The following is a 24,497-nucleotide window of genomic DNA, read 5'->3' as shown; positions in this document are numbered from 1 at the left end:
ATTTTGTTTCATGAAGTTCAAAGGCTACTGTGACAGGTAGAAAGTTTGTTCCTCTTGTGTTCATGAGGGGTTTTTACCACGAGAGTTTTCTCATTTTGTGTGCTATTATTGAATTGTTATTCTGTTGGAAAGGATCAATATTGTTTCTAGTAGACATATTTGAGGATGCATATATTTGACATCTTTATGAGATTAATACATTTTATTGTTTGAGGAAGTATGTATTATCGTGATTATAGTCAGAGGGACATGGCTAGTTTCTGATGGTATTTAGCAAACATTAGTATGAAGGTCTTTGTGTAACCAAACCCGTGAAGATCAGGGTTAGAATAGGTCTTCAGCAACCCATGCATGCAATAAGAGGCAACTATTCTTGTCATAAGAGGTGACTCTTGGTCAGGCTCGCTGACTTGGTTGATACATTTCACCGTATCCAAATTGCGTGGATCGATGCTCATGATATCAATCACGTGACTGTCTGGTCCAGTCTGGGTTTTTTACAGTCTGCAGTTATATAGCTAGAATATCTCTGAGTGCGGCGTTAATAATAAACAAACAAAACTTACTGAAACCCTAAAGAAGTTAAAAGGCTTGGACAAATATCAATGTAATTAGTTCTGTATGTGTACATATTGAAGCAAAAATTTGAAACTAAGGTGAAATATGTTCCATAAGCATGATAATTTGCTTGAAAACAAGAAGTTTGAAAAAAGATTACAGAATTTCTATCATTACTAAATCTTAACTTAGACTAAATAAATTCTACTGACATTTTAGAACAGACCTATGATAGAATCCTTATCTCACTCACTCAGTCACTCAGTGAGCTCCATCACTGGGGCAGTGCTCTAGCTTTACTCTTAGCAGGAGGGTAGATGTTGCTAATAGCAACCAGGATAGACACTGCAGACATGGGTAAGGCCATGTGCAGAAGAGTCCATTTCCAATGCAGGTGTGGAATTCACTATCGCCAACTCAGCACATTATGCAGTTCCCTTCAATACACAGTAGCATATTTGCCTACATCTGTTACCTTGGTAACTGCACGGAGATCATTGGCTGCAGCAGGATAAATTACTTTGTATTTTGGGTGTTTGACATGTAATACATGTTTTGCCGTGGGTTTTTTAATCTGAGATTGCAAGTGTGAAATATGGATACGTCAGTGTTTGTTTTTTGTATTATGAACTTGCATTATGAATGTACTTAACTGGTTTGGTAAGATCTTGTTATTCATTATTTCAAGCAAGCACCTGTTGACTGTATGCAATAAATGTGCTTAAAACAACTGTTGTTCCTATTACCCAGCTGAACCTAGTTTAAGACTTTTTTGTTTGTTGACAAAACAAAAAGCACAAAGAGCACACATGTAAAATATACCGTTGAACCCCTTGTCTCAAACTCGGATGTGTCAAATCCCCTGTGTCAAATTCACACTCCGGTTCTGGCAAACTCTTATTATGTTATCATTATTTGTACGTGAATATGTTGGAATTCCTGGTTGCCTCAAACTCATTTCATAGCCCCAATATTTAAAAGTAAGTTAATACTTAGCCTGATAAATCGGACTCCAAATGTTTGAAAACCACAACTTATCACAAGTTAGAATTTGTATAATTTTAATAAGATGCATATAGATGCATAAATGTAGATATGACAAATGCTTCTGTTTTTAGTCCTTATAATATAAATCCTATTCACCTACCATGCACATCTTGGTATGTTTGCTTTCTGATGGCAAGGTCAGACAGTAATCAGGTCCAGCTGTATGGGTCGAACCCTGGATAAGTCCGAACTGTTTCTCAGGTCCTCTGGAGTATAAGACAACAGAGTTCGACTGGACCTGACCTTACTAGCTTGAAAGTATTTCTCCAACATAGTTGCATTTAAAAAAAAAATTCTTTTAAAACCTTAAGGGTGGGCGGTATTACCGGTATACCGATGAATTGAGGTTCATTCTTTCCTCGATACGTATCACAATATAATTTTTTCATGCTCAGTATATCAGGTATATCAGGTGATTTAAAATATCGACTTTTATCATGTGTTTCATGTAAGACCCTTGCCAAATACCTTTGCTGCCCTGGAGCGTGCATCCATGAACCCAAGATGGCTGCATATTTGATTAAATGAGTAAACATTTTGTTGTACCAGCATCCTTTTTGTTCCATTCCTTTTTGTGAACTTCCATCCATACATTGATGTTCTAGGTTTTTCTTAATTCAAAGTTTAGAATTATTCAGTATATTGTGATACGTATTGCAATATGGCCTTTGGCATCGCCAAATATTGTGATACACCTTAGACCTCCAATACCCATCCCTAATAAATCTATCCTATCAGCAGTGTATTATAGTGTTATAAACTATTTCAACTATTTAAGGTTCCTTGTTACTCTGTGACCAAGGATATCTCTGTTATTAGGACATTTGTGTAACATATCAACAGCTATACACAACTGCTTTGACAGGAAAGTGAGGTGTCTAATGTCAGCCCTGGCTTACAGACTGTGTGTACCGAAACAAAAAATTGTTTTTGTATCCTGGTGAGCTGTTGTACTAGCTTCACCTGCTCTGATTCTCCAGTACAATGTCTACATTGTATCCCTTGTATTACAATCCCCCCTCCCAACTCTGACCCTCCCCTGAGTCTATGTTGGGGCCTTTCACCCCTTCTTCTCTTGGGGAGCTGTGGGGAGTCCACCATATAATACCAGATTCAGGTAGAACAAACTTGCAAAGGATCCTTAACCTCTGTGGACTTGAGTGAAAATAGTTTCCTGGTGAATCAAGAGTTTAACCACCGCAGCACTCAGCAAAGGGGAGTGTGTTTGGTCCTAGATAACAAGGCTGTTCCCAACACAGGGATACAATGCTAGTGAAATGATTAACTGACTTTGACTTTCATTATGATGTGATTAATTATCTTCGCCTAATACCAGTCCTTGATAATGTTCCGAACTTGTTTGTTGGGTTTGGGGTTTGTTACAAGTTAATGGGAACATGGACTTTATTAATTGTACTGTTTCAAGTTGGCAGGTGAAGTATTGATATCAAGGCTGAAAGGGAAATTTTCAAATTTGTGTCAGATGTGGTCCCAAACTGATCATTCTCAGAATAAAACGATTATTTTTTATGCACAAAATTTCCTTTGTTGTAGCTAAAAAAATTAAATTTCATTTGATGATAACCAACCGTGTTTATGATAACCAATTTGTTTCAAGATGTTAATAGTGGACTGATTTCATTTTGTCATATTCTTTTGATGGAGACTGTAATATTTTCTGTCAGTTTTAATAAATTGGTAAATTATGCCACAAATCAAGTTTAGGGCACCATCATTCAGGGAAATAAAACACAGGCAAGAAGAACAGAACTTTTGTTTCTAGTTACAACCAACTGGTTAGTTGACTGCAACCCTGGAATTATATATTTTTCATCACTTGCCCAGGTGACTGTGCTTGTCACAAGAGGTGACTATTGGGATCGGGTGGTCAGGCTCACTGACTTGGTTGATGCATGTCACTGTATCCCAATTGCGTGGATCGATGCTCATGATGTCAATGATTGGATTTGTCTGGTCCAGACTCGATTATTTACCGCCGTCATATAGCTGGAATATTGCTGAGTGCGGCATTAAACAACACACAAACAAACAAAACAAACATCACTTACCCTCGAGGAAACCTATCCAGGGTTACATTTTTTAATGTTTTTTCACCCACCCTTATCTCGTTATGGGTATTTTACCTGGAACAAGAAAGGGTATATTAAGGTGGGTTGTGGGGGTTAGGACTTTGATTCGATAGTAGTGTTCTTCTGTCCCCTCCCTTCCCCTCCAGTGTAGTAGGATCTACCATGCTGGTGTCAAGAGACACCTGTAGGTGCAGTCCCGGGAAGCAGGAAGGTGCTAATGAGCTCCCACTGTGTGTCGGGGGAGGCAGCATAGTGTGTGCTCAGATGACCCTGATGAAGATGTCCTCAATGTAGCAACCGCACCTGGCACCTCCACAAACTTTGTCAGTCATGTTCCCCCACCTAGGTGTGAACACTAGCCTGTTCATTCAGTCGTCAGTTCATTCATGTAAAGGAAAAACCTGTTGTCTGATAATTGTCATCTCTGTCATTCATTTAGTCCCACGTACGTGACAGGTCAGGCTTTCACTCATTCACTCTAATGGATAGTAAGGATTACTGGAAGATGCGTCCAAGCAATGCAAGTGGAATTCTTTGTCTTTGATATTCTTAAATGAGGAATATCACATTAAAAAGAGATTTTCATTCATTTAGTCACACATTCAGAACAAGGTGTTCTTTCAGGTTTAACTGAACTTCCTGAGACCATGAAGATAGAGGCGCATTTGAAAATGATATGTTTGAAATGAAGTCTAAATACCTCATGCATTATTGTGTGGTAAAGTATTGATGAAATTGCTGATATTAAAAATCGAAAATATGCATAAATAATGTTGACTAGGTATTTCAGTGCTCATTGTTACAACTGAGGCTGTGTAAGGTAATAATAATTTCAGTTACAATTCAGATGAGAGGCATTTTATTTTCCAAATGAATAACTAATGCACACTAGGAGAAGGATAGAGGTTCTTTATTAGAACCTGGTGATCATAGATCTGAGCTGATAAAAATTACTTAGTTAAGACAACAGCTTTATTACCTGGAGTAGTGTCTGTGTGGAAGGTCAAGCTGACCATACAGTGTTTTAGATGTCGGTGTCGGGGGAAGTCGGGTGGGTGGGTGTTGGGGGGGAGAGGCTTTGCATAGCCCTGTACAATGTTACAAATGTTGCGAGTGTTGAATACCTGTTATTAAAAATTAACATGGTGATATATAGATTATTATTTCTTATGGTTAAGTTTTAAAGGTAGGTAAATGTCCTATAGTCTTTCACCTTTACATTATGAGGCTTTTTTGTTGCATTTTTCCTGAATATTGTGGTGTGGAAAAGTGCGGGTTTTTAGATTTGGTGGTCACTCTGAGTCTAATCCTGCTATGTCCAAGTGGAATATGGTGACAGGCGACCTCTGCACCTCATGTTTTTGTTCTGACTTGACATTTGCTGGCAAGCCCTTCACAGTATTGATGTGGGATACCCTGCAGACCTTACCATGTACTTGTCACCGAAACAGACCCACATCACACACAAATGTCAACCTCCATCACGGGGACCATGTCAAAAGTTATAACATATGTAAATGTATAAATACCAAGTTTCTTGTTATGAATGTAGCTCAAGTTTGAGACTAAACTATAATCTCCTAAATAATGTAAAATGAGATATGTATTATGATAATCATGATAATGTCTGATTAAGAAAATGACATGTTATTGTTTTTAATTGACAGACAAGTTTTTGAGAAAACCCTTGCCCATGTTGGCAGGGTGACTGTAGCCAATTTGACATCTCCCATGTTGTTGACATATCTGAGATTTCCTCCCCATCATGTGTTTGTGTTTACACCAGCAGCTATTCCTGGAATGGACAGGGACAGCACTCCGGCTGTACATCCCCCTGCTTGTCCTAGCCTATGTTCACAGTGTAATGGGGACTTCAATAGCAGTTTGTTGCTATGAAATTCAGGATATTTGGGAAATGAATAAAATAAATATTTTCTGATCACCATTGATATGATAAAAACCTGAATGCAAGTATAACATGCCTGTGTTGTATATCCTGGTTATTGTTTCAAAGCTGTTGATGAATAATGTCCTCTCCAATATGTCTATATAATATTGTCTAGTCATCTTCATAAACATGTGTTTAATAGATGCAAGTGTTTGGTAACCTACATGCATATGTGACAATATCGTGATTCCCCATGGGGATTCCAGGTTACATCAGGTTTCCAGAAACCTATGCTGGCCCTATCAGATGGACAAGACTAACACTTAGTCTAAGAACACATTTCTTTAAAATAACAATTTTGTTCACAAGAACCTTTCCTCTGATGCTATTTTCATGTAGAATCAAGGAAACTAGACTTGTTTGGTTTCATCTAGACTTGCCTAAGCTTTTAGTAAAGGATAATTGAATAAGTAGGAAGTCCACAGTCATGGTGCAGGACTAGAAATGAACTTCTAAATTGATGTATTTCAGAAGCTTGGTAACACAGTACCTTGTAGGTAAAATAAAGAAAGTGCAAAAGAATTAAGTTTCTAAATAGCACTATAATGCTGTGTTGAAGAACCAGTATCTAGTTCTTATGTGTTACTAATGTGCCAGATTGTAAATTATTGCACACTTATCTGAAAGCTGATTATTGCCAGAGTATGTTAATGAGTGTCTGGCATTATGGGGTACTTAAGGTGGTAATCAACTACCTCAGTTGATAAATAACCTTGATAAATTGCAGCACCACCATGCTAGAGCAAAGGGATGTTAATGCTATTCGAACAGTATGGTCTATGGTGACTAGAGATTCAACCATGGTGAAAACCATGTGCAGGATATCATTATTGCTTGATTTGCCTGTCATCATCATCATCATCAGCATCATAAGCATCGTCATCAGCAGCATAATCAGTGCATGCAAATGAATCAATTCGGAATTGTGTGTGTCATCATTTTCATTGAGTCTAAAAAGACTATTCACAAGTACTTTAAACAGTCTTCATAATAAACAAACAAACAAACAAACAAATAGACATTCATAGTTCAAAGTTTTCGTTACACATTCATAGTTCAAAGGTTTCGTAAGCAGTGACATCCACTAAGACTGTAATTCGGTGTACATGATGTATATCCTGTTTATTCCACATCTTATCAGCTGTATATCATGTGTATGTGAAGGTAAAATGAAGCGGAGAATAACCCTCATTACACTCCTGTCATTGCCTGACATGCTGTCTACGGCCATTCAGACCCACTCACTGGAAACTTGCACAAAGTAATGGCTTTTCATGCTCAGTCACATGCATACGCAGAGTTGGGGTGCGAGAACGAAGTTATCCAAGTTTATCGGACTCTTGTAGGATATGATTATTTGTTAGGGCAGATTCGCCTGGGATCTAGGGGGGCAGAGAGTCAATGCTATAACTGCCTGTCTCGTAATCCACACTCTTCTTACTTGATCACTGGGATTTTGTGATAAGGCCTGACAAAATTTGCCTGTATTTGATGGATGACCCTGTGCTAATCATAAGGTTTGAAGGGGAAAAGTGGAAAGATCAAAGATTGAAGATTAAGGAAGATATAACGGTTTTAATACACATTTACAGAGCAATCTATATTAAATGTTGCCATGGATGCAGTAAAATGCTTAAACAGCTTCAATGGCCTGCTAGATTGGTCCTCCAACATTAAGCTGACATGCTATGATAGAACTGAAATACTACAACTAGGTTTTATCCACACATAAATGATTTAAGTACCTATCCAATTTTTGAAGAGGTTTAAATTATTTAATTTAGAATTAAAGAAAAGAAAAGTGAACCGGTTAACAGGTGAGTATGATTGTGTAGTAAAAATGTACAGCATGAAGGAGATATAGATTATTATAACCATAGGATCACCTACATAATGTACAATGTGTAACTAAATGGCCTTATGTAGAAATGTATAACATGTATATTGACTCCATGTTGTGTATAACTTGTGGGCATGGTGTATTAACCCTTATGCTGTCAACAAATGACCAATGTGGTTTGTTTCAGCCGTATAGAGTTACTTTTGAATCAATGTACTTATAACCTGTTTATAGCTTTCTGTGTCCTTGGCCACAAACTGCATGAGATGAGTGTGAAAAGGTTTAATAGAGTAGTCAGCATGATGTTGATTGTGTAGCTTAGACTTGTCAGAAAGCAGTTTCTTCTTTTAATAGTTTAATGATTTAAAATAAACAACTTGTAATTGTTTAACTCTGAAGATGCTGAAAGTTTAAATACATATTCTACTTTTTGTGAGAATGAACACTCAAGTTTCAGCTTGTTATCGTGATAATCTATCTTGCATTGAAGAGAGATTTAGTCTAGTTGTCAAGACTTTTGGCTGTCACACCGAAGACAGGGATTTGATTTGAGTACAAAATACACTGTGTAAAGCCAAATCGTGAAGACCCTGTCATGACATTACTGGAATTCTCTAACCTACCTAGCCCCTCAGTAGCTCTTGCTGTGAGCTACACAACAAAGCCATAGTGTTTTATAACTTGTCTGGCTGCTCTGCAAACCCAGTCTCAGATAAGAAACTAACAGTTTCTGCATATATGGAGACCATGTGTCACAGATTAAGTATCTCAATATAGAGTACCACACGCTTTCTTTGAACTTGATGAATAGGTGTATTGTATGAATATCACTTGGAAAACCAACACGCTGTTAAGTGGTCTAAATTTATAGCCTTGTCAAACCTGTTAGTTTAGTAACTCTGTTTACATGAACCTTAGAAATCCTAATGCTTATGGATTTGGAATTTATCAGAAAATTGATGAGATATGTTTTGTGTTTGTTGCTCTCAAAGGTTATTTTAGGCTTCGTGGATATGCATGCTTTTGATGATGAATTTATGTACACTTTTGACATACTTAGTTGAATATTTGTAACCATAGTTAAGCATGAAATATGTTCATTTGAAATTCTGTGTAGGCCTAGGTTTAATGTTAGTATGTTGTTTAATTGTTTTGAGCTTTAAATGTTATTTGTTCATTAAAGTCCTTCATCAAAGTATCCAGAATGGACAGTTTTGAAGAGTTCTACCCCTGTTAAGTTTTGTCATTGTCATTGTTTTGCTTCCCTGAAATTCAGGATACAAAGACGCATTGTCATTTTGTTGAAAGTGTGATTAAGATCCAGATCCAGTGTGACCCTATGTTATTTCCTTGTTCAGTTATCATGCAAGAGTTATCTCCCTTTTTCAGTTGCATCGGATGTACTTCAAAGTATTTTTCCCATCAAGCTTCTTGTGCTCTGTCATGTGTTGATAGTCTGAAATGTGTTTATGTTTATCATTGTTATTGTTACATAGGATAGTTTTGATAATCCTTTGTTTCATCTTGCTTTGTGATACTCATTGCATTGGAACTATACAAATTAAGTAAAAGTGACTTTTTGTGTGTCTCGTCACGTTTTCTATTAGCAATAAAAACATGTCATTATCAGTAAATATATGGACATTTTATTAATAATATTAATAATGATATTTAAATATTTATTTGCAAACTTTTTATCACCATTTTGTGAAGTACTGGTTAGTTAATGAAGCAAGATGAAACGCAGGATTAATGAGCTGAATGAGATGATATGGTGTCTACAGATGTCACTTTTATAGAAACAAAAGCCTTGTGTTGTAAAGTTTATGTTTAATCTTCAGAGGTGGCTCAAGTATCCAGCCTGCCTATGACAAGTTTCCTGTCAACCAGTTCGGGGGAGGATCCAGCCCAGCACAGGGGAGTTTCCAGTCCTCACAGGTGAGATACACTCCTTGATAGAGCACACACGGCTTTATAGACAACACACACGCACACACACAGCTTGATCCAGCGCACGCGCACACGCACACGCACACGCACACGCACACGCACACGCACACACAGCTTGATAGAGAGCACGCACGGACGCACGCACCCACCCACGCACGCACACACACACACACACACACAGCTGGATAGAGCACACATACACACACACACACACACACACCTTGATCCAGCACACACATCTTGATAGGGCATGTACACCGTGATGTAGCACAATTCTACATGTTTTCTTTATGATACAGGGCTATAGATAAGCTTTTGATTATTTGGGTATTTTACCCAGGGGTTTGATTTTGATTGGGTATCCACAAGTTTTAGAGGGAATTCAATTTTTTTTTACCCACCTGTTTCATGACATTCGATCATTTAACTTAAAAACCTGTTTTAATTACCAATCAGCGACTAATTAAGATTCAACATGTACATTGACTAGGCACAATGTACTTTTCAATGTGGCATCTATCAGTATGTTTGTCGCAGAAGCTTTTCCAAATGTAATTGTTGGTTAGTGAATTTGGCGATTGTCTTATACACAATCATTTTATCTAAATTGCATTAATTTTATTCGAATAGCGTATTTATAGTTTGTTTTATATTTGATACGCTAGGATTTGATTTGTCTGCATATTTCAGTTTATTTAATGCATATTTTATGCAAATATGCAGCTTATCTTGAGCTCTGTGATAGCTGCAGCAATGTTTAAACGCCATTTTCAAATTCAAGCACAAACTCCACACACGGATTAAGGCAGTTGCATCGTGATCATTTATGCAGCTAAATCCCTATTCATTGCACAGCTGTGTAATGAGTTTCTGATTATTTGAAAATAGTCTCTAGGTACAAGGTATGAAATTGAAACCAAGAAGTAACAAACACAGAGTGTGGTGAGGATGTGGGATGAGTGATCGTTCGCTTTTCAAGACACTTGGCAGAAAAGAAATACCTACTTTGCTCTACCAGAGGTGCTTGTAATTGCATCATGGCAAAAACAGAACCCTTATTAAGTCATTAACTGACTCCCCACATGATGATACCAGTGTAGCACAGGTTGGCAGTGCACCATGCTTGTCAAGAACCAACTATAATGAGGACTGGTGGTCACAATGTCTCCCCTGGTCCAAACAGCATGGGGCCTGGCAAGATTTTCATTATTTCTGTTTTAATATGTAGAAAGGAGTGCCGAAGATTCAATTTCCTAAGACTTAAGAAATTTAGACTTGCTAACTTGTATGAGATTGTTAAGGGAATTTTTGTTTGACTGTCTGTCAGACTATCTGGTTTTCCCTGATCAATGCTACTCGTTAAAACATCTATTCTAACCAAGTCTCTCAGGGAGATAAACAGCGTATTTGACTACCACGGTTAAATATCCTCAGTATATTGTCATTACAACTGTCAAGGAATAGTGGACATCGCCATATATTGTCATTACAATTGTCAGGGAATAGTGGATATCAACTTATATTATCATTACAACTGTCAGAATAGTGGATATCACCATATATTGTCATTAAAGTTACCAGGGAAAAGTGGATATCACCTTATATTGTCATTACAACTGTCAGGGAATAGTGGATATCACAATATATTGTCATTAAAGTTGTCAGAGAATAGTGGATATGATCATATATTGTCATTACATATGTCAGGGAATACTGAATATCCCCATATATTGCCATTAAAGTTGTCGGGGAATAGTGGATATTACCATATAATTACAACTGTCAGGGAATAGTGGATAGCATAATATATTGTCATAACATCTGTCAGGGAATAGTGGATATCGCCATATAATTACAAATGTCAGGGAATAGTGGATATCCTCACATAATTACAACTGTCAATAGTGGATATTCTCATATAATTACACCTGTCAGGGAATAGTGGATATCATATGTTGTCATTAAAACTGTCAGGGAATAGTGGATATTCCCATATGTTGTCATTACATATGTCATGGAAAAGTGGATATCACCATATGTTCTCATTACATCTGTCAGGGAATGTTTTCAAACGTGTGTCAAGCTGGAGTTTGTACTAAGATGAAGAATGCTATTCAGGATGTGGAGTTGTGAAGCATTCAAATGAGTTTGTATCAGCACTGTTCAGTGTTTTTTCTTCTGTTGTGCATCTCATCAGAATTCTTGGGTTGTGCACCTCATCAGAATCCTGGGGTTGAAAGAGCTCAGCCCAACACTATCGTTTCAAGTGACTAAGACGAGATGTGGTGGCAGAAGGGGAAGCCAACCCAACTCTTGTAAGGCCATCCGTATTAGTTCATGTGTTTCTCACCGCCATCCCAATCTTCAGGTGGGTGGAAGGAAGGAAAATAGAAAGAGCAGAACTTCTCCAGGGCAGGATGATGTATGATGAACAAAACAGTTAGGGATCATGAATATTTGGGAGAATAGTTTTATGAAATGGTGTGCCCAGTCTCCAGTACCTAAAAATATTCTGCAAAATATTCATGATCCCAAACCCTTTTTGTTCAATATATATTTACACATTGGAGAATAGGTGGATGTAACAATTATTTTTGAGTGGGGCTAATTTAGGCGTGCTAAGAGATGAGAATCACTCAACAAATACAGAAGGCCTAAACAGAGAAACAACCAACTTGTCGGCCATTTGTGACAACATATCTTTGAGTTTGTAAGTAGTTGTTAGGAGAAACATTGTATAGCCAGAGGGAAATCAGAGGGATGTCAACCAGTGTCTGCATGTCCCTGTCCACTCACCCTTCTTAATCCTCAAAGCACACAGACACATATCAAAGCTGTTAGATCCCTTGTTGAAATGACACTATACTGATAGTGCAATCTGAATCATCATGCAAACAACATGTCAGCAACCACTGAATACAAATGCTGTAATTATGCATGTTAGAAAGGCAAGACAAAACCATCACCTAATTTGTTAAAAACTGTTTTGAAGGCTTGAATTATTTATAAGGTTACCGAGACAGGTGTGGGCCGGCTGTGAATGAATAAATCTGTACGGACTGTCAGAGAAGTCACAGAATTTGTCTGGGTGTGTATGTAGCCTGTTTTTGCTGTGGTAAAATAAACAGTATTGTTTTAGTAATAAACACACACTGGATAAGGTGTATATGATTGTTTATGAAATAATCATTTCTAAAAGTTGTGAGCAGGAAATAGGAAATAATTATTTTTCTTTACACCAAAATAAATATGCCTTAGAAATGTAATTAAGATGTATTTGATGTTCACAGATTACTATTTCAATATGCTTAATATCAGATCACATAAAATCATATTGTTTGAGGGTTTATGAAGTTTAGCAGTACTGGGAGTAATATTTGTTTTGAGGGGAATACAACTTTACAAGCTGTGACCATGTGGAGACGGACAAGCAAGGAAATGTCCTATACAAAGTGTTACACATTGAAAAGTCAACACAATGGAAACATTACATTTTATTTCCACAAAGAAGTTCTAATTCAAATATTAATAGTACCGGTAGTAACTATTCATGAAAATTCTACCCAAAGATTCACCTTCATCTCAAACTAAAAAGAATAGCACAAAATATTACCCTTTTATTTCACATCTGGAATATACATCCAGTTTCAAAATAAATATAATTCAGAAATAACAGTCACCTCGTTTTAACCCAGCATGCATAAAGTTAACAAATGGTTAAAAAACTGCTTCTGGGGACGTTGACATTTCACTTTGGCGTCATCATCCGTCCAAACCATTGCAGGCTTCCTGTTCGGCACAATAGCGGCAGTGGTCGTATTGCAGTGAGATGGCATAAGACCATTGTGTAGACAGCTGGCCCTCATATAACATAACCAAGCAACTCGCTATAAAAGGATAGGGCGTTAGATTCTTGCAATGGAGATCAAGTAACTGTATCCCAAGTCCAGGTTCTGGGCAGAGGCCTCATACAACACACCAAGGTTTATCTGTCAGCACTACCTCCTCATCCCCATGTACAGGGTGCGTATGTATGTATATTGTGTCATGTGATTACCCAGCCAGGTAATGAATTGCTTCCTGGTAATGATGGATAATTCTTGCAGACTGTGGAATCGGAGTATAGTCTGTATCATACACATGGAAACATATCGGAGACCTGTTGAATCTTTACTGTCTTTTTAATGACATCACATATTTGTGTTAGCACTGTGTTAACAGGTGGTAAGTAAAACCTGACCTTGGTGCCTTCAAATGCATTTAAATAATTTTTTCTTCAATAGCTATTAAAATAAAATTCAATGTTTTTTTTGTTGTTCAAATATTAATCATGTGAAATTGAGTTTATTATCTTTGATAATCAATAATTATCAGGGACAACTTGGGAGGCCAGCATGATTCCCAGACTGTCCTGAAGCCAATGGCGCCAGCGAAAGGTCACCTCAAGGAGATAGAGATCTGAGCATAACAATTGTTATATCACTTGCAGGGTGTCCGTATCATGCAACCATTTGTTTTGTTGGTAAATGTTTATGGAGTTTGATAATCGTGTATGTGGTAGGAGGTAGGAAGGTGTGGGTTGCCTGTGGGGTCAGGTTACAGCTAACCTGCTGGGCTCTGAGAACAGACAGCTGAGACATGTGTTATCACCCTGGAGTATACTGTGGGCTGTCAGTGTGATTTGGCCAGAATCATTAGTTATTCTGTATGTTACAAATTTGTCCAAACAGCATTGCCTGTAACTTAAACCAGATATTAACCACGCTACCCATACAGATTAATAATGAATAAGTAATCTCCTGTGTTAGCTTGTGATGGAAACGTTTTCAGATTTTGAGCAGCTTGGAGGAAAAAAAATGATACAATAGATCGTTTATTTTCCTCCTAGCCATATAGTCTAACATGCTTAAAATGATAACAAATGGGATATATTTTCAATCCCAATTGTAGACACCAATTATTCCAGATATTCCCAGTTGCCTCAGTTTATGGTTGCATCTCTGCTAACACCTGGCAGCATCTGATCAGTAGTGATAGTATACTATGGGAGGGAAACATTTGGTTTGCTTCTAGTGATTCAAGCTGACAGCAGTATCTTTTTGACTTGGGCTCTTGTTTGCATTGCTGATCCTATAAGCCAGGGGGTTAGTCAGCAGAGACAAGATTCCAGTATTACCATGTTACAAATGCTGCTTGTCAGACTCCTTGGTTGAATCTTGTAGCACATTGAATAAGGCTGAGACTATTACTGACTCCATCTTATATGTGGAATCCTGTCAGTTCTGGTTCGATTCTCTGGCCACATCATATCTAAGGATGTTAAAAGATGGCACTTGTCAGCCTGCAGCATGTTATCTCAGTGGACTAGCACAATATAACCAGCATTAGTCAAGACTAGTACAAGCAGCCACACACACATGTATGCTTGTCACTATTTAAGTGAAATAATCTTGAACAGGACAAGGTTAAACCCCATGTCACTTTACCTCACCTAAAGTTGGTTGGGAATTTGGGGATATGTTATTACCTATTTGATACCTCAGTTATGATGATTGTACTTATAGCTGATAACCTCATGCTGTCAGATCTATGATAACGTTCCTGAAAAGTCTAATCAAATGGTTTGATTCCAAAATATCATGATAAATACTTTCTATTTTCTTAACTCATGGAATTTGTTTTTGTGTGTAATAAAAAATGGTTTGAATGAAGACAAACAGTATATGGGTAATAATATATTAAATGCAACAAGCTAATCAAGTTACACGAATGTTATTTAGATCTACAGGTTGGTTGGTTTGTTGTTTAACATCACAGTCAGAAATATTCCAGCTATATGACGGCGGTCTGTAAATAGTCGAGTCTGAACCAGACAATCCAGTGATTAATATCATGAGCATCGATTGGGATCGATGACATGCATCAACCAAGTCAGCGAGCCTGACCACCCGATCCCATTAGTCGCCTCTTCAGGGGTCAGATCTACAGGTAGAACATTCATAATGTATAACCATTAAACACTGGCGACTCGAGAGGAGGGGTGCATGTTACATGTAAACTGTGTCCTCATCCAAGTCACTTTGTGACTTCAGTATCATGTACACCCCACTTTCAAAATCCTGAATCCACCTCAGATAAATTTTGTGAAATATGTTTCAAATATTATTCTTAGACAAATGCAGTAGGAGGCCAACTTTTCTGCTCATAACTTTACTGGCAAATTCTAACACTGCCACAGATATCATACGGTACTTGTCAGTTGGACCGAGTGATGACATGCCATTGTTGAGTCTGAAACCTTTTAGTTCTGTGAATGCCAAGGTGAGTGAAGGCCATGTGTAGGGTGCTCTTCTGTGTAGAAGGGGAGCTAGAACATGAAACCAATAGAAACATTGTTGGAAGTATGTGTTTGGCAGCTGTTGAAGAGTTGAAAATAGACACATGAGTTGTTGAACATGCTTACATGGGTTTCCTGTGACCTTCTGTCAGTGCTGACTGTGGATGTTGATGATGATGGCCATGTTGATGTTGGGGATGTTCCTGATGGAGAAGTTTCAGGATTAAACGATTGTAGTGGGCTTTGCCCCATGGGAAACTAGGAAGTAGTGTGTCTCTGTAATTATGTTGAATGGTTGGTTATAATGATGGCTGGGGGCATGAGTGGGCCAGCTGTCTATGGCTCCACAATTTGCTGTGCAGAGTTGCATCCCTTGGACACACAAGCAAGCAATGATTGAGGGTCTGAATTCTGGTTTGCCCTGGTAGGTTTCTAGGGTTCTCAGCACCATACTGTGCTCGTGGGTTTCACCGAAGTGGTGAACGTCAGAACTGCATCACTTCTGGCTTTCCTCCCACATTGAGCTGACACGTCCTAATATGACTGGAATACTGTTCAAAGCAGCGTTAATCTAACTCACTCATAATGACTGCCGAGTTTTGACTAAATGAGGATCCTGTGCTTACAGTGAGTGAGCTGTCTGATTGTGTCATGACGTACCCGAGATTCTTGATTTTGCTATCAACTACTGGTTTGCCTGGCTACGACTCAATTATTTCCAGGCTGTTGTGAAGTTGATGAAAACACTCACTCATGGAGTTACCCCTCAACACTACCCTATTCTGACTGCCAACTCAAAGGAACATAGAAATCCATCCATTGTATTAAGATCAGTACCCACAATTAATTTGCTACAGAAACTGAGCCTGATTCAAATGGAATGACACTTAAAATAGCCATCTAATTATATTACACTCAAGAGTGAGAGAAATTCTGCGCTAAATTAGTGATTAGAGTGATAGAGATGGTCATTTATCCAAAAATTATCAGACATTTGAAATGTGCTGCATTAGCAGGAACTGGAATTCCTTGTTTACACCTGCAGTTCTGTGTGGGATGTTATCATAGTTATACCTGGCAGAGACTCAACTGATATTCAGGGAGAGCACCGCCAAAAGAATGCGCCATAAATAGTTGTGTCTGCCTACGCAAACACAAGTTCATCTGTTGGGTGTTCAGCTATCTCCAAAGCAATTTGGCTGTGTTTTTGACGATATTTAAACTGCTCATTGGTTCATTAAGAAATAACTTGGTGATACAGTTATAGGTTTCTATCATTAGGTGATAAGTCTGAGTATTTACTGCCTGTTTGTGCTGGCCTCAGGAACAGTGTTCAAGGCCTGGACACACTCGTCTGTGAATGCCTCCACAAACACTGTCATGTCTGACGTTAAGACTTGCTTTTTAACCCTGTAACTAAATTCTTCTAGAAAAATATAGTTTTTCTGGATATTTACTAAGTGTAACCACAGAGATTGCTTTAAACATGTTTACAAACGTCTGTGTCGAGTTGATTGAAACAGGATGCCCAATTTCCTGAGCTTGTCCTTGATGGTCGTTATCAAGAGAATGGGGTCTTGTATGACTTGTTCACACACCTGATCTGTTGGAGGAGAGGGAGTTTGCTTATGTTCCATTTGAGCAATTTTGCAGCACTATTATGGACAATGACTTAAACAATTGTCTTTAGACATTGGATCCATTTGTGGAATGAAACATGGGTCTTCGGCTGAATGATAGCTAGATTGGGTGGGAGGGACAGGTGTGGTCAAGTGTGGGTGCCTGCATGAGTGGAGGTGGGGTGGTTAAGAATGTGTTGGATGGGGGCATGTGTTGTTTTTGGGGTGGATGGGGTTGGTGTGATGGCAGCCAGATATCATAGCCAACCATTTGACGGGGTTGTAGGGTGGGTTTTCTGGCATTGGGAGGGTTATGAACCAGACAAACTGCTACCTCAGATATGGAGAAGTTTTCCTGTAATAAATAATCATGAGTCAGATATCAACTCCAAAACATAACTGAAATGATGGATCAGAAATTGATGATGATGGTGAGGAAGAGGATTATGATTGATACAGTATGATTTCCTGACAACTACTCATGGATGTGTTAAAACCTTGTGGGTTTCCCATGACATCCTGGATTTGCCAGATTGACTTGGAGGGGATGGGGGAACCTGTCCAACTCTGTGAACTATGTGAACTCTGTGATCTGGGTAGATGACTTGTACCTCATGTCCATCGGGGCACATATCTAGTTCCAACACCATCTGTTCATAAGGGAAAGAAATCAGGAACTGATAAGACTTCTTTTTCGTAAAAGAGTGTGATATTATCTATGTAATAAATATACATTGAAATATTTTCCTCCTTTGTAAACAGTGGTGTTCATGAAAGAAGTATTATCTTGTCTGCGTACTAAATATATCCCGAAATGAACATGTGATGAGAGACGTTGAGTGTCGTGTTTTGATACACTCTTGCTGCCCTCTAGTTTTATGCACCCTCATACAAACATCAGAATCTCAAGATGTAAACACAGCATCAATAAACAAGACTGGAAGAAGTCCCAGTTTACAATTTGTATATTACAATTTTTTGGGGTAAAAATAAGAGATATATTTGTTCCCCTGGTATGTTCCAGTTGCATAAGAAACATTTTTGGAACAATGTTTAAAATGTAGTTTAGTTGTTGCCTCACTCACTCACTCACTCACTCACTCACTCACTCACTCACTCACTCACTCACTCACTGGGTTGGGTTGGGTACCTAATGAACTTGACACTTCTGCATTTTGAAGGATTTCCTGCCATTTTCTCTTTCTCCATTTTCTCTTCAATGTCACGACCATCTTTGTTATTTTCAATGTTTTTATCGACAGAACTTCAATGCTGCCCCCAAGCCTTTCGGGGCGCCGTCTCCGGCTGCCCCTGCTGCCCCAGCTGCTGCCCCTAGCTTCAGTAGCCCCAGCGTCAACAGCCTGTCTCAGCAGACACAGAACATGAACATCTCGGGGTAGGTGCACCTGTCTGCATGCCTCTTTCCCCAGGTGGGAACCAGAGGGCAGGTAACTCTGGATTACGCCACATAAACCAAGTTTTTGAATATTTGTTCTTGGACTGTTTGAAATATATTGTCAAGACTGTCCTAATATTTATAGAAGACTTGCAAGTATGTTAAAATTCAAAAGTTTCAAATTGGAATTTAATCCTTTTGGCATCATTTGTAGTGATTCAATTCATGTGGTGGAAGAGTTAACATGGCTGGAATCTCCTGTAATTCAGATGGTTGGGTATGATGATATGCTCTTATGTATGGATCAAAGCAGATATATCATCCAAAACTGGTTCCCACAGGAGATACCGCTTGGGTGACAGTAAAGCGATATCTACTTTGTAGATATCGTTTTAATAAATCACTGATTTTTCGATATATTTCGATTTAAGAATGAAATGGGTGACAATAAGATTTCAGAGTTTTTCAGCTCATCAACTCGTGTTGATATATTTTATAACAAAAGACACTCGGTGAGATTCTCTGTACATACAGCTGAGATGGACTTGAACTTTAAATGTGAATTATGTGAAGTTTGGAGAGTTTTCTTGATAGGCATCAATAATTTGCAACTGTTCAGACCATTGCGCACCTCAGAGAACACCACACGTATGCTGATATAAGTGTAGTTAGTATGTTTGTTGTGATGGTTTTGCAGATGCTGGTGTTGAAAAGTTGATGAATTTTTTGTTGAACTAAAGCATGTGTTTTTGTTCGTGCCCTTGTGTTAAATATATTACTAATAGACTAATTTCAACGTGGAAAAGTACAAAATGTTAACTTAGTACTAATGAAGGATTAATTGATTGTTTAATCAATATAGTGCTAAGATTGTATTCTACAATGTCAGTGTTGTCTAAACTGGTTACATGTACACACAATGATCTTGAGATTATTGTTCAAGGAAGTCTAATGTGTGTATCCTAATCATACTATATGCCATTAGGCTAACTGTATTAGTCATTAGGCACACTTACATTGAGCCACGAGGCTAACTGATTGACTGATTAATTCTAACCTTGATCATGTTGATCAAATCTAATACTTAGACAGAAATACTTATTTGATGTAATGACTGACCAAGTGCAAAAATTGGTATTGAAACGTCTTGAAATCAGTTTTAACTTCCATGTTGTGAAAGCTGAAACCTGTAAGATGACATGTTTTTATGTTCGTTGCTGCTTTTGTTTAGCGTGTATCAGCAAAATGTCCAATATAGATATTAATAAAGTAAGACATAGTGCAAAAACAATTTAGCATGGCTTATATAGTTACATATTGTGCAGAGCTATCTTAAATTATCATTAAGAGTAACACTCAGTAACACTCAGTACAAAAATCAAGTATCCTAAATACTAAATACACTCCTAACATCATAAAATGTGTACACTTAAACAATGTCACTTTTTATTACAGTTTCTGTGATCAGGTCCTTTTCCGTACATATCCAAACACTTAGCATGTAAACAAGGGTTATTGTTTGACTCTGTACAGTTGTTCACAGAGGATCTATTTTCTTGTGTATCTGCTACACAACGTCCAGCCTAGATTCTCGGAACGTACACTAGTACCAGCTGTGAATTAGTTTTGATGTCTCCCATCAGCAGCAGCAGCAGCCAGGCACCTGACTACCTAACCGCAGCACAGCGGTATACGGAGAGGGACACGGCGCCAGACCCCACACAGAACCAATCAAGATCTTTCAAATTTCTTCAAGGTCTCATGGACAGTGGACAAGGTGGGCCAGATACCAGCTATATCTCAAGGAGATAATTCTCAACAGTTTCACAATTCTTGGAAATAATGTTGTGGCTATGGCCATCAAGCTCCTTTTAGTGATACATCGATCCCTCTGCTCCCAATACTATCGCTGCCACCATTCAGAACTTCTCACACTTCTAGGTGTCCTTATCCACACATGGAGTTAATCGTGACCCACCAAACACTGTTATAAATAAGAGATGAGCCATGAAACAAGTATGCCAGATAGGTATGTCAGATGTCACTATTAATTTATGTTTTTGAAATGGAAATATTTTTAAGGAAACAAATATTGTAATAGAAAATGTAAGGGATATTTCGGATAATTGGATGCCATGGACGTGGAATGAGTCTTTGAAAGTAATAAACGTAAATATGTCCTTGGCTATTTTCACATTTCACAAAATCACATATATCACAAGAATTTTGGTTTGATTGTGGTAATGACAGAATCCCTTCTGGTGGCAGCAAAGATGCTGGGAGGGTAAGAAGATGTTATGCACTGGGATGAAGTTTGATCAGCCATGACCCAAGGGAGATAACTCCCCCTTTTGCAATTTCATTAACCGTCCAATGTTTTGCACATTATATGGTCATTTAGAAATTTCTTCAGCTAATTGTTAAGTAAAGTAATGACATACATTATTCAACACACTGTGTGTTGATTCTAGGGACTTCAGGGCAGTTTTGTATCAGGGGGCATGGGTGGCCCGGTCATCTGAGGCGCCGCGATTCGCTGTGCAGTTGCATCCCTCAGGCACGCCAGAAACCTATGATTGTGGGTTCGAATCCCGGTTCGCCCCAATTATGTTTCTAGGTTTAGCAGCACCATACCCGTGCTCATCAGTTTCACAGAAGTGGTAAACGTGTGAGACCTGCATCACTTTGGGCTTTCCTCCCACATTAAGCTGACACGCCGTGATATAACTGGAATACTGTTAAAAGCGGCGTTAAACCCAACTCACTCACTCAGTTTTGTATCAGTTGATCGTACTGAATCAGTTGCAGCGATGAGTGCAAACAATTTATCCAGAAAAAAAGTTTGAGAACTAGCATGATATACATGGGTATGTTAATATTATCGTACAATATTTTAAATATTCACAAAGGCAGCGATCATCGGTTCCTTCATTGCAATCCTTTCCCAAATTTGCATTCTGGGTCAAAATAAAACCCTTGTACTCATGCTTGTCGTATAAGACTGATGAGGATTTGGTGGTTACGATGTTTGACCTAACCAACTGTGTGTCTTTGAACCCAAGCAGGCTCTGTTTTTCATGCCATCGTCCTCTAGTACGTCTGCCTCAACAGCCTTGATTATTTACAGACTGCCATGATATAGCTGGAATATTGCTTAATTGGGCAGAGCAACTCACTTGTGCCATCCTCTAGATATCTCATACATATGCAGTGGTCGAAATTAAGTATGAAAGTTAAAGGGGTTTTCACATGTCAGAACAGTAATGTTAAAAATATAGATTTAGGGGGTCCCTTGCTTCAAATACTATAGGAGTACACCTCAGGGACCTTGTGACCCTCCTTAATTTCGAACACTGCTTAAGGAACTGACCATTTAATATTCTGGAAGGGATGGGGCCATGGAGTATGACAAATATTTTTTGGGTCATTACTTCCTAACAATCCTTTTTCTTTTTAATATACCTTATATTCAGGGCATCCACAATGTCCAGAAAAGTATATTTCGGAAATATTTTGTTAAATCTGAGGGAAAATTATTTTCTGAAATGATTTAGTCTTTTCTAAAGCTCCCAGGATCCATCCCCACTCCCAAGAATATGAAATGGACGGTCCTTGAATGTCATTTAGCCACTACCCATAGATTCCGCACTTCATCTTGCCTGCCAACTCATCCACCACCCTTTCAGAAGCCCCCACTGCCTTCGGACAGCCCCCTGCGGGAGACACGCCCGGCGCGGCGGGCTCCTCCCAAGGGAAGGTCAAGGCCATCATGGCGCAGAAATATAACAACCCCATTGGACTATATTCAGACACCAATGTGGAGAGAGAACTCGAAGGACAGTCTAAATTCTTGGTCAAAGATCCCAGCGGGTAAATCTTCCATGATGTTATGTTGTAAATGGTGGTTATCTTGTCAGTGGCGATATTTCAGTTCTTTTGAAATCATTCAAACTGACAAGTGGAAGGAATGTATTGTCTTGATGTTCGATTCATTTGGAGAATGTGAGGAAGAATGTTAGTCAGTACTGTATTCAACATAGTAAGCTCCTTAAAGAAGCCCTGTTATTACAGGATAGGGGTACAGTCTTTTCTGAAAAAGCTCCCATATTTAGACCACAATGCCCCAGGGTGGCCCAGTTGTCGAAGGTTCCATAAATGACCCTGAGCCCTGCAAGTTCAACCGGACTCTCTCTCTCTCTCTTTCTCTCTCTCTCTCTTTCTCTCTTTCTCTCTCTCTCTCTCTCTCTCCCTCTTTTTATCTCTCTCTCTCCCCCCCCCCCCCTCACCTAATGGGCTTATCTACAGCACTGAGTGAGTCTGGTTTTTGGTTTTATGCCATTATTTGCAATATTCCAGCAACATCTCAGGTGACATTTGAAATGGGCTTCACATGTTGTAAACCAAAGCTTTCGGCATGATGAAGGAAAGCTTGAACCACTAGGCTACCCAACTGCCCCTATGCATGGAGAGGATTGGGTACACGATGCAGAAGATGTTGATTATGGCCCCTTTGAATGTCGAAGTAGTTACAGAACTCCAAAGAACCTGACAACAAGAACCATACACCCAGGAAACAGTTTATATGATCCGATGTTGACCATCTCGTTGGGCTTGTATTTCAGACCAATGGACAGCAGCTGAACCTGTTCAGGCTTGGCGCAGGTATACTCGCCTTGCGCTTGATAGGTCGCCTGTGTGCAGTGTGGTGCAGGTCATGTGACCTGTTCTGCTGTTTCCATTGGTTGATCAGGCATTTAGTATTTGTTAGAATCCTATAGGAAACTGTGTTGTGGGGTTGATGTGTCTCATTATCGGACATTGTAGAATCTTGTGTGACAACTAGCTCCCTAGTCTACAGGCACACAATGGAATGATGTCACGAGTGTTCTCATTGGGTGAATTGTATTGCATTGTCATCATGATGTGTATGGTGTGATTTATATTCAACACTGAAGTGCAATGAATTCTATGAGTCAATGATCCAAATGACTTTCGTGTTACTTGTTACTTTCTGTATAGTCGAAACAATAAAAGCGTATGTAATATTTTCATTATCATACTGTATGAGGTCAGTGTGAACTGACCTGTTTGCTCATACCAATATTTCATTAAGATGTTTGAGTGATGAATGTATTTGTGATGAGTTTGTGAACTACTGCATGCAGAGTGTGAAATCCTGTTAACATACCAATAAAATTCCCCTTTAACTCGTAGGCTAGAATTGTAACCAAACCCCATGTAGTCCATCATATCAATTGCTTATTCTGTGAAAATATTTATTGAATTCTGATTCGTTTAATATCATTTGATTTCTTCTGTCATCTTCACTCTTTCTATGTTTAAACCTACATAATTTGTGTGTCAATACTTACAGCACCTTTAGAGAGACAAATTTTGAAGGGAACTGTGCAGTTAATTGTAGTGGCATCTGCTGAGATGAGGGGGCATGGGTAGCCCAGTTGTCAAAGGCGCCGTGATTCGCTGTGCAGAGTTGCATCCCTTGGGCACACCAGAAACCTATGATTGTGGGTTCGAATCCCAGTTCGCCCCGATTATGTTTCTAGGTTTGTCAGCACCATACCTGTGCTCGTGGGTTTCACCAAAGTGGTAAACCTCTGTATCACTTTGGGCTTTCCTTCCACATTAAGCTGACACGCCGTGATATAACTGGAATACTGTTAAAAGTGGCGATAAACCCAACTCACTCACTCA

The 24,497-nt window shown here is 38.7% G+C and overlaps 1 protein-coding gene across 7 annotated transcripts in view; it reads left to right on the top strand.

Moving 5' to 3' along the window:
• LOC124134318 (LIM domain-binding protein 3-like) overlaps nt 1–24,497 on the top strand; it is a 61,231-nt gene that overhangs the window by 23,801 nt on the left and 12,933 nt on the right. For 2 of the 7 annotated variants that reach the window (XM_046499066.2, XM_046499070.2), the window contains exons 3-7: nt 7,428–7,460; nt 9,325–9,421; nt 18,652–18,785; nt 20,429–20,562; nt 22,472–22,655. In XM_046499066.2, the coding sequence (XP_046355022.2) occupies nt 7,428–7,460; nt 9,325–9,421; nt 18,652–18,785; nt 20,429–20,562; nt 22,472–22,655 (582 nt within the window). Of the gene's footprint in view, nt 1–7,427; nt 7,461–9,324; nt 9,422–13,306; nt 13,457–18,651; nt 18,786–20,428; nt 20,563–22,471; nt 22,656–23,407; nt 23,448–24,497 lie in introns of those variants that run through there. The other 5 variants (XM_046499067.2, XM_046499072.2, XM_046499069.2 and 2 more) reach the window with 5 other exon arrangements.

This window comes from Haliotis rufescens, unplaced genomic scaffold (genome assembly GCF_023055435.1).
Source record: "Haliotis rufescens isolate VD_foot unplaced genomic scaffold, xgHalRufe1.0.p SCAF_11, whole genome shotgun sequence".
NCBI lineage: Eukaryota > Metazoa > Mollusca > Gastropoda > Lepetellida > Haliotidae > Haliotis > Haliotis rufescens.
Note: the sequence above shows the minus strand (reverse complement) of the source record. Positions and strands in the feature narration are given on the sequence as shown.